At 30.4% G+C, this 12,482-nt stretch overlaps 1 protein-coding gene across 3 annotated transcripts in view; it reads right to left on the reverse strand.

Moving 5' to 3' along the window:
- The window catches only part of Sec16 (Secretory 16), a 149,373-nt gene that overhangs the window by 90,650 nt on the left and 46,241 nt on the right, over positions 1-12,482 (reverse strand). For all 3 annotated transcript variants that reach the window (XM_067285302.1, XM_067285298.1, XM_067285310.1), the window contains one exon: positions 10,725-11,448. In XM_067285302.1, the coding sequence (XP_067141403.1) occupies positions 10,725-11,448 (724 nt within the window). The remainder of the gene's footprint in view (positions 1-10,724; positions 11,449-12,482) is intronic.

Consider the following 12,482-nt stretch of genomic DNA (forward strand, 5'->3'; position numbering starts at 1 on the left):
AATTTTTTATTTCATTTTTAGCATATTCATGCAATAATCTTATATATAAAATTCTCGTGTCGCAATGTTAGTTACCTTACTCCTCCGAAACGGCTTTACCGATTTTTACAAAATTTCATATGCATATTCAGTAGGTCTGAGATTCGGCTACTATCTATTTTTCATACCCCTACACCATTTCCCCCCTTTCAAAAATATATTTATATATGGATTAAGGCATTTATGTCCAACAGATGGCGCTAACTTCCGACAACCTAAGTTTGCTTTTCTGTGAGAATGGATTGAAGCAGATCATTTTCTATCTATCTATATAAATAAAATATAACGTTCGTTTGTTCCTACCGATTCCTTTGAAATTTTGACACAACGTTGCATTTGAATACGCACGTGTTTTTATATAATATACATGTCGAAATTCCCCCCAGTGGGGGGAGATGGACGGGATTAAGGCTTACCGTGAAGAACTCGGCTTCCATTATACTATTTTACATGCGATTTTTTGCGTTTTCAATTGAGTTTTAATAGGTTACGTCAACAGAATATACACTAAAAAGGGATTTTTCGATATTCCCCAGCGGGAAAAGTGACGGGATTAAGGCTTACTGTGAAGAACTCGGCTTCTATTTATACTATTTTACATGCGGTTTTGATTGCGTTTTAATAGGGTACGTCAAGAGAATGTACACTAAGAAGGGATTTTTTGAAATTCCCTCCACGGGGGAAGTGTTATACATTTATAATAGATACATTTTGAGCCACAGCAACGCGTGGCCGGGTCAGCTAGTATTACTATAATAAGTTCATTAATGCTATAATAAGTTTATTCAGCTATAATATGTTAATGCATCATAAATATTCAAGTTATGACCTTCAGTTCTGATATTTTATATATTTTTTTAATTTTTAATTATTTTTTAAATCTAAAATATCAGCAAATGTTACATCTATTGCTACTGGTAATCATATGTTTATTACGAAAATAAATAATCTTGTTTGATATAAAATGAATAAAGTATATTAGTTCATTATATTAGTTGAAAGCAGAATAAAGTTCAGATTTCAAACATGTTTGATATAATGTGCAATTATTTCACAACGAATAAACGTACATGCATAAATGTTATATCAAATTGTACAGAACAATATTGTACGTCATATTGGCTCAGTGACAATAAGAATGAAGTAACCAGACAATGTTAATTTTGACAAATAGTAACAAATTTTCAAGTCTGAATGTCAGCTATCATATATATATATTTTTTTCTCATAAATTTTTCAAACAAACTTTATCGAAATATGTCGTATTTAAAACTAACTATATTGATAAATATATGTGATTTTTTTCATATGAATAAAATAATAATTTAATTTTTAGTGAATTTTTAAAATAATATTGCCTGATTCACCTATTTTGACCTTGGCCGTTTTACAAAATAAGGGGGCGTGGCAAACGGCAGGCTAAGGGTTAATATTCTATAATAGTGGAAATGATACTAATGTCACTTAACACGTCTTGATTCCAAGCACCTCATTTATACTTTGAATTCAATGCACAATTCTTTTCTCAGCTTCTCAAAAAGTCGAAAAGAGTCACATTAAAATAGAATATGGTATATCCTTCCAAAAGGGACTTTTAATGACATTTTGCAAAAATAGTGACAAATGAAAAAAAAAATTGACTTTTAGTTGAAACGATGACAGATTCCAAATCCTGCAAGCATTGCTGATGGCTTCTATATACCATTTACTTAGTGAAAGCTTTGAAACTGTTGTAATCAGACCACCTCTACAACTTCATTTCCAAAGAAAACTGACTGCTAGCTAGGATTGCCAACTGCTTTTCAGTAAATCCTGCAAGACTTAAAAATAAGCTATTTATGATTGAAAAAGCTAGCTTTTCAAAACAATTCAAAGTCATATAATTCAAATTTTGTACTTTCTTAAAACATTGGAGTAAATATTAGTAATTATTATACTTAAATTTAATTATCATGAATATCATGTGACACAACAGTGTGCACATTCAAATCATTTGTTGTTCTCTTTTCTACCAGATTCCATCAGTAGTTGTTGGCTTATTACATATGTGTATCAGGTTTGTAGATGTTGGTTTATGTTTCCTTTTCCATTTTATGATGTATTATAAACTCTTCAATAATAATTGTTTTTCTTTTCCAGGCTTAATATTAAATTCCCTGGGATTTCCAGATTATCCTGGTCCATTGAACACAAAACTAAACAATTCAAAGAATCTTATAGCTTTATTGACATTAAACAATTTTTAAAGATTTTGTACAACCTTGCTTGCAATGAACTTTGTTCACCATTTAAACTTTCAGAAATTTACATAAACTTGTGTAAATATTAAACCAAGTACTATAAATAATTCCTTTTGTAAATACACAAGTTCATTCCAATAAGTTACTACCTTGGATTTCATTAGTTAGATTTCACTTTTTTTGTCAACCAATTGCTCATTAATGTCACCAATCTCCTTATTAGCTTCTGCAAGAATCATCATCATCTTTTTATTTAGCTCTTTCACCATTTATGCAGCCATCAACTTCTCATTCCACTCTTTCTCTTATTTCTTTCTGTTTATAAGCTACCATAGCTTCCTTGTATCTCTGGGTTGCATTTCAAGTTGTATGGATCAACTGTTTTGACATAACTAATTTATCTAATCCACTAACTGACATGACTATATCAAATACTGTACTTTCCTGTAAGCTACAAAGATCTTGTCTTTTTGTGCTTTTTTCTCTGTTGCTTATATAAGCTGGATTTAGGCTTTCCCTTTGTATTTGTATTTCAGTGGCAACTTTATTATCAATTTGGTGGTTACAACACATAAGTAGTTTGCATAGTCTTTTCAAAATTATAATATCACTCTGTAGTTACTCCCTTCATTCTAACTTTCCCAATTTTCCAATCTTTGGTGGCATATCAAAGGTCTACTGCAGTGTTTTTCAACTTTTCAATGAATGGCACCCCTGGTTGAAAAATAAAAAATTGCAACACCCTTGACCGATGGTGGATCTAGAATCTGAAAAGGAGGGCTTTAATGGGGGGACAGATGAATCTTTTGTGAAAACGAATATTATGCGCAATGCTGGGGTGGGATCCAGGGAGGGGACACTCTGTGGAAAGAAAAATTTTAAAAATTAACAGTTTTAAGTAGCATTTTAATGCAAAAATAATGTTTCTGTGTTCAAAATCAAAATTTAAGTCCATTGAATTTTGTCGAAATACTGACAATGAGTTATCTTGAACTACATTTAAGTAAATTTCCAAGAAAATGCCGAAAGGTGTTAAACTTTGTGACACCCCAATTGTGGCACCATGGCACCTTAGGGTGCCACGGCGCCACGATTGAAAAACACTGGTCTACTGTATGTACTGTCCAGAGATTCTCTGCTTTGCTGAGATCCACATCAGTAATAGAACTCAGAGAATGTTTTAATTTACTACCTGCAATTTACAATCACAAGGTTGGAACATACTTTTATTAAGGAAATAGTTAAAAAAAGTGACAAGTGTCATGAAATTAGTGAACAAAAGTGACCATTAATTTCATATTACTATTAAAAGAAATGGAGGCATAGGAATGCATTCACCAAAATACATCTCAGATCTTTACATTAAATAGAATTTATTTTAGTCCTGATATTACATATAATTTATATGAACGTATTATTGATCAAACTACTGTTTTTATTAAAAAAATGAAATTAATTTTTATTGTCCAATAAATAACTAAATTAAATGATTAAATGCTAAAAATTTTTAAGTATATTTCACTATTAAAATCAGCAAAATTTCAATAGATGGGTGATACTCAAATGAGGTGAAATCAATAATTATAGTGAAATCTGTTCAAATTACAGTTAACAGGTTTAACCCTTTCCCGGCCAGGGTACCGATCTATCGTTACCCTAATTGTTTTGCAAAACGGCCAGGATACTGATTCATCGTTACCCTGTTAAAAATCGATTTTTATAAAATTTATCGACAACAGATGTCAGCACTTGACGGTATCGTCTTGTTTATCGTCTGTTTCACATATTTTTGTCCAGATGGTGTTTTGTCGATGTAAAAAATTTTAATTATCAATGTTTTTTCCTTAATTTTTCATTTTCTGATAATTTTTTATTTCATTTTTAGCATATTCATGCAATAATCTTATATATAAAATTCTCGTGTCACAATGTTAGTTACCTTACTCCTCCGAAACGGCTTTACCGATTTTTACAAAATTTCATATGCATATTCAGTAGGTCTGAGATTCGGCTACTATCTATTTTTCATACCCCTACACCATTTCCCCCCTTTCAAAAATATATTTATATATGGATTAAGGCATTTATGTCCAACAGATGGCGCTAACTTCCGACAACCTAAGTTTGCTTTTCTGTGAGAATGGATTGAAGCAGATCATTTTCTATCTATCTATATAAATAAAATATAACGTTCGTTTGTTCCTACCGATTCCTTTGAAATTTTGACACAACGTTGCATTTGAATACGCACGTGTTTTTATATAATATACATGTCGAAATTCCCCCCAGTGGGGGAGATGGACGGGATTAAGGCTTACCGTGAAGAACTCGGCTTCCATTATACTATTTTACATGCGATTTTTTGCGTTTTCAATTGAGTTTTAATAGGTTACGTCAACAGAATATACACTAAAAAGGGATTTTTCGATATTCCCCAGCGGGAAAAGTGACGGGATTAAGGCTTACTGTGAAGAACTCGGCTTCTATTTATACTATTTTACATGCGGTTTTTGATTGCGTTTTAATAGGGTACGTCAAGAGAATGTACACTAAGAAGGGATTTTTTGAAATTCCCTCCACGGGGGAAGTGTTATACATTTATAATAGATACATTTTGAGCCACAGCAACGCGTGGCCGGGTCAGCTAGTATTACTATAATAAGTTCATTAATGCTATAATAAGTTTATTCAGCTATAATATGTTAATGCATCATAAATATTCAAGTTATGACCTTCAGTTCTGATATTTTATATATTTTTTTAATTTTTAATTATTTTTTAAATCTAAAATATCAGCAAATGTTACATCTATTGCTACTGGTAATCATATGTTTATTACGAAAATAAATAATCTTGTTTGATATAAAATGAATAAAGTATATTAGTTCATTATATTAGTTGAAAGCAGAATAAAGTTCAGATTTCAAACATGTTTGATATAATGTGCAATTATTTCACAACGAATAAACGTACATGCATAAATGTTATATCAAATTGTACAGAACAATATTGTACGTCATATTGGCTCAGTGACAATAAGAATGAAGTAACCAGACAATGTTAATTTTGACAAATAGTAACAAATTTTCAAGTCTGAATGTCAGCTATCATATATATATATTTTTTTCTCATAAATTTTTCAAACAAACTTTATCGAAATATGTCGTATTTAAAACTAACTATATTGATAAATATATGTGATTTTTTTCATATGAATAAAATAATAATTTAATTTTTAGTGAATTTTTAAAATAATATTGCCTGATTCACCTATTTTGACCTTGGCCGTTTTACAAAATAAGGGGGCGTGGCAAACGGCAGGCTAAGGGTTAATATTCTATAATAGTGGAAATGATACTAATGTCACTTAACACGTCTTGATTCCAAGCACCTCATTTATACTTTGAATTCAATGCACAATTCTTTTCTCAGCTTCTCAAAAAGTCGAAAAGAGTCACATTAAAATAGAATATGGTATATCCTTCCAAAAGGGACTTTTAATGACATTTTGCAAAAATAGTGACAAATGAAAAAAAAAATTGACTTTTAGTTGAAACGATGACAGATTCCAAATCCTGCAAGCATTGCTGATGGCTTCTATATACCATTTACTTAGTGAAAGCTTTGAAACTGTTGTAATCAGACCACCTCTACAACTTCATTTCCAAAGAAAACTGACTGCTAGCTAGGATTGCCAACTGCTTTTCAGTAAATCCTGCAAGACTTAAAAATAAGCTATTTATGATTGAAAAAGCTAGCTTTTCAAAACAATTCAAAGTCATATAATTCAAATTTTGTACTTTCTTAAAACATTGGAGTAAATATTAGTAATTATTATACTTAAATTTAATTATCATGAATATCATGTGACACAACAGTGTGCACATTCAAATCATTTGTTGTTCTCTTTTCTACCAGATTCCATCAGTAGTTGTTGGCTTATTACATATGTGTATCAGGTTTGTAGATGTTGGTTTATGTTTCCTTTTCCATTTTATGATGTATTATAAACTCTTCAATAATAATTGTTTTTCTTTTCCAGGCTTAATATTAAATTCCCTGGGATTTCCAGATTATCCTGGTCCATTGAACACAAAACTAAACAATTCAAAGAATCTTATAGCTTTATTGACATTAAACAATTTTTAAAGATTTTGTACAACCTTGCTTGCAATGAACTTTGTTCACCATTTAAACTTTCAGAAATTTACATAAACTTGTGTAAATATTAAACCAAGTACTATAAATAATTCCTTTTGTAAATACACAAGTTCATTCCAATAAGTTACTACCTTGGATTTCATTAGTTTGGAATACATAGCTATGCAAATCTTACAACTGCCTGGCAACATATTGCAACAAAGGACTCTTGGAGAATTTTCTGGAATTTCTTGTAGTTTTTCTTATGTAACATGTCTAGCATATAAAAGGCAGATCACCTTTAGTGGTTCATATTGTCTGAAAAATGGTGAGAGATAAGGTAGTTCTGGAATCAATCAGGAAAATTATTATCCAGAATTATATAGCAGAAGTCTCTCAACACAATATCACACAGGATGTGCAGATATCTCAGTACAAAGTTCAGGAAATCATCAAATGTTTTCAAGAAAAAGGAGTCTTGTCCAGGAAAAGCTTTAGGAAGAAGAATACAACTCAGTTCTAGACAACTATGTTCCTTTTGAAACTATATTTCCCAAACAGGCAAGTTTCCATAGGAGATTTGACAAAGTGAGAAAGGGTATACTTTAATATCCCAATATCTGAATGCACAGTGTAAAGATATATCTGATGATGCAAATACAGACTGTGCAAATCCAAGAGAAAAACTTTCATAAATGAATCATGCAAATACAGACGTTTAGCTTTGGTCAGAACTTATTTGAAGTAAACAAACACTGAAAGAAAATATTATGGTCAGATGAATCAACATTTCATATAAAAAAATAGAGATATAAGCAGGAAACTCATTTGTACTAAAAATGAAGTCTTGAATAACATGCTAGATTATTAACAAGTCCAGAGCCACAGTTTTTAATGGTTTGGAGATGTATGAGCACAGTGTTGGAGTGTTGGAGAGTGTTGGAAATTTGCATTTTGATGATGATACTGTGAACTTTGAAGGTTATATTCTAATCCTTCAGCAACATCTACACAAATCAAAATGTAAACTTTTCCAAAGATAAGTCTGCACTTTCCAGCATGACAATGTCCATTCACACAATGCCATGAAAACCTAAGCCAGGCTGCAGTCTAATCATATATATGTACTGTATTCCCCTGGCCTACATCAAGCCTGAACCTGTAAATGAAAATGTACAGAAATTTTTGGGGTAAAAGGCAATGCTGTCCTCACACATTAGAACAGTTACGTATGTATTTAAGCAAAGAACAGAAAGAAACTCCTATGTAGTTGCTGCAACAATTTGTATCTTCCATGGCTCAATGCCTTGCAACTCTAAGTGAAAAGGTGATGCTATTCTATAGTGATTAGAGAATCTTAACACGTTGAATGAAGTTCAAAGAAATGTGTTGCAAAGAATCTGCAGATAAATTATATATTTTAATAAAAAGATATTTTCCTAAAATCTGTAAGATCATATGTTTGTAAGATCACTATTTTTATAATAAATTACTTTTTTGTTACAAAAACATCTATGCATTGTACTATAAATTATTTTACGTTTTTATAAGTGAATGAAATTCATTCCAAGTTGTATACATCAACCAATCAGTACCAAAAAATAAAATAAAATTGAACATAGAAAAGCATAACAAACATGATTATTTTTTAAATCTATATTGTAAAATACTTGTATATAACATAACATAATAATGAACTTTTGTTCAGAGATTCCTAGGATGCTTCCATTTGAACTCATTCTATTTTATTGTATTTATTTGTAAAACAATTTTTTTTTGACTGAAGTGAGAAAAGCATTCCATTTAAAAAATAGCTAAGATGCACAAGTTTAAAATTGAATTTCAAGGTTTCTTTATGGATAGAAAAATTTTAAGACAATTCATTTCATTATGTTATGTTAAGTAAAAATAAATTAAAAATAATATAAATGACAAACAGGATAATGTTCAATACTTATTTTCATGCTTTTATGTATATATAATTACTTTAAATGTTGTACCATTATATTATCCTAAAGATATTTTAAATATTTAAATGGAATTTAAAGTAAATGCTCATTACCAGCAGTTTATTTCAACTGATGAGACTTTAGCAGTATAGCTAAAAACACATTCTACACAGTGTGGCTAAAAGGTTTAAGACTGCCTTTAAAAAAATACAAAAAGCTTTTATTTCATCAATATCATAACTTATTCTTGACACATATTCAATATTCAAGACACATTTCTCCCAGCTCCACAGTGTTTCTCATGGTCCTCCAGACTGTTTAAGGTATTCTGAAAGTCTGGAACTGCAATTCTTTTCAATTTCCTTGTCACTTTAGTTTTGATTTGCTTCACATCATTGCAGTAGTTCCCCTTTGGCTTCATTTCAATTTAAGAAAGAGAAAATAGTCAGTTGGGACCAAATCAAGAGAATATAGAACGTAGTGCAACATGGTGACATTTCTGGAGGTCAAAAAATGATGCATGACTATTGTATTATGGGCTGGTCGCAGGAACCAGTTACTGTTGGTCCTCATTCCAGTTCACATATGGCCAATCCTTGCAAGTAATCTTTCAATAATTCCCTTGTAAAATACAGCATTTACTATTCTCCCTCTGGAATGAACTCTCTATGGACTCTTAAGCCTCAATAAAAGCATTCAATGTAGTCTTCACTTTTGACTTCTGAAATCAGACTTTCTTCACTCTTGGTGAATCTTTTCCAACCTATTCAGCACTGTGGTATTTTGTTTCCAGGTCATAGGAAAAAAACCATGTTTCATCTCCAATGAAAATCTTGTTGAAGAAATCTGGATCACTTTCTATCATCTGAAGCAGGTCCAATAATGTATCACTGTGCTTGTTTTTATTCTGTTGAGAGCACGAGTAAAATAAAGAATACACAAAATTTTTTTCTTCAAATCTTTGACAATAATCAAAAGAGCTGTTTCTTTGTTTCACTGCTCTGCAATGATCCAAATGATAACACATTAGTCGGAAACTAACAATTGCCAAAACAATTTGGTGTTCTTCCTCATTTCTGCTTGATGCTGAATGGCCACTCCTTGGGTCATCTTCAACTTCCTTTCTCCCATCACGGAATCATGATGAGTCATAATGTTATGACTCATCATGATTCCGTGATGGGAGAAAGGTCATAATGTTATGACTCATCATGATTCCATGAAACATTAGAACATCATGAAAAATGTTAGAACAAGTCTAAGAAGCCTCTCCAAATGCTTTCTGGATCATATCAAACAATTCTGTTGATGTTTTGCCTAAATGAACACAAAATTTAATTATATACCATTGTTCTTTTGATGCCTGCATAACAAGAATGTTCTAACACATCACACAAAACACGTCAATATAAGAACTGCACTAAACCAATACTGATGAAAATTGCTGAAACTGTTAAAAAAGGTCAGTTAAATAAAATTTTATCAATAATTCATATATGGCATTGTTTTTTGATGCTACAAAGAATCAATCCTAAAACTATAGCCACACTATTATTAGTGCATAACACTACAATAAATCAGTGGTTTTTAACTTGTATTCTGCAGAACTAAGATTTTGTTAATAAAATTAGTTTCATTGCAGAATTCCAAGTTAGTTTTGAACTTTAATGAATAGTTTATTTAAATTAGTTTTTCATACATATTTCAGTTTCAAAAATTAATAATATTTTATAGGAAAAGGGAACCTATGCACACACTATAAAGCTAACATTTGTGGAAAATGAAATCCATTGAGTATATTGGTGGGAGAATCAAATCATGTTTTTAATTCTTTGTATTAGAAAACTAAAGTCTCATTCCTATTGGTAAAACCTGTTACCTAGAGATAGTAACATTTGAATACTTGATTGTTCAGTTAGTGATTCAGGCAAAAAAATCAAATGTGTTCAATTCTCCCACTATGTGGAGCTCCCACCACAGATGCAAATAAAATTATCTGCAAAAATTACTCCTTCACATTAATTACCAGTTTGAATTAATTATACTTGTTTTTCCATTATTTTTTTTATGTTAAATTAATTATTTTTGATTTTCTGTTTTATTTAACAAGGTGAAAAAAATTAAAGCATGTTGGGAACTACTGCACTACATCTATTCATGACAAATTCTGATAGTTGTTTTGGACTGTAAATGTATGTTATTGATTGTAAGATGTACTTCTATTTTGAAAAATGGATAAATATATGCATCAAAAAATACAGTATATATCATAAAATCAATTCTTCAATGTAACTAGGAAATAATATAAATGACAAACAAAATTAATTGATTATCATAAAAAAAAAAAAGCACTTACCTCGGTACACTCCAGATCGATAAGGATCATCATTCCTTCTATAAGCACTATATCTGTCATTATACACTGGATCACGATCATATCCACTATTTCTATAATATTTTCTATCACTTGACCAATTGCCTCTCTCTGATTCACTAGTTGGAGTCCTTATTCTATCCTGATAATATATTCTTCTATAATCACGATCTCTGTAATATCTTTCTTGTCCATCAATAGATTCATTTAAAGATGTTCTACTAGAAGGTCTTGAACGATCACGTTCTGAATAATAATCTCTTTCATCTAAACTACTATATCTTTTATCATCAGCATAATGTCTAGAATCAGAACGTCTATCCCACGTTTCATTTCTATTTGAACGATCCATTTCTGGAGGATAATGACCTCGTCGTCTGTCTTCTTCAGGTCTTCTATTTCCATAACTCCTATCCCATCTTCCAATTTGTTCTTCATTTGCTGTTGACTGATTGGGAAGAGAATCTCTACTTTGTGATAATTCTTCTTTTCTATCACGTAATATTTCTCTGTCACTCACTGATCCATGACCTGAAACTACTCTCTGTGTAGAAAACCGTTCAGTATCTTGCCTTGGAATTCTTTCTGATGATAAGTCATCATATCTTGATTTTCCTCCATCTCCAGCTAACTGAGAATTAATTCTATCATCATGATGCGAATAAGGTACTTCTGAAGCAGATTTTTCTGCAGGTGTTTTAACTTGCTGGAAATAAAATGAAAACTTAAATTATTTAAATTTTAATAATAATTGTTAAATAGATTTTATAGCATACTAATCAGATTAATAAATTTTAATTTTTAAAACTGATTATCAAATGAAAAACTCAATAATATAAAAAAAACTTTTCAATCTGCTTTGAATTAATTTGTATCAGCCATTTTTAATACTTTTTTTCTAATTTAGAGCTGTAACAATAAAACATTTGTATTTTGTGTATTATATTTAAGTAAATTTTTTTTTTTGCATAATTTTTTCTTTGAAATGTTTGAAAGTCATCATTAACTTGAGAGTTGTAGATTACAGATACCGTAAAACCTGTCTATGGTGACCACACAGTTCTTTTAAAAAGTAGTCTTTTAGACAGGTGGTTGTCCAATATAGGTGGTGCTGTAATACCACATTTTTGTACGTATTTTGCGCACTTTTTAGCCATTTAAACTAAGCAAAACTCGAGGCAAGCAAAAATAAGCAAATTTTTTCAACAATAGAGCTATATCAGTACTGTATTTTATTCTTATCAGATAACTCAATTTACAGGAGTCATGGTGATTTTATAAGACATATTTAATACCAATATTAATACAGTATTTGCATTTTCTCAATTATAATTCACACTTTCTTTTTTCTGACTTAATTAGTTCAACTTGGTTCTTTTTGTTTGCTCCTCAGTTACGTGTATTACGTCATCGATATACAAGTGTGTCGTATCTCTCCATTACTTTGGTTTTGGTTTTCATTAGTTTGATCTTATTTTAACTTTAAAAATACTGTATTTTTTTAATATTTAATATTTTCTTAAGTAGAATAACAAAAATTATTAATTAATAATAAAACAATTATTATTTTTTTCTCATAATACGATTTCATTACATTCCACAATTGTCATTCGAAATCGAATCGAAAAAGGATGGTTGCCTGTTAAACTGATTTTTGCGTTAATGCGTTTCGTTTATTGTTTTTTGAATATTTTACATGTGAAAATTACTTGGATATTATTTTTCTAAAAGTATCGTGGA

Source organism: Centruroides vittatus, unplaced genomic scaffold (genome assembly GCF_030686945.1).
Source record: "Centruroides vittatus isolate TY-2023 unplaced genomic scaffold, ASM3068694v2 contig_1224, whole genome shotgun sequence".
Lineage (NCBI taxonomy): Eukaryota > Metazoa > Arthropoda > Arachnida > Scorpiones > Buthidae > Centruroides > Centruroides vittatus.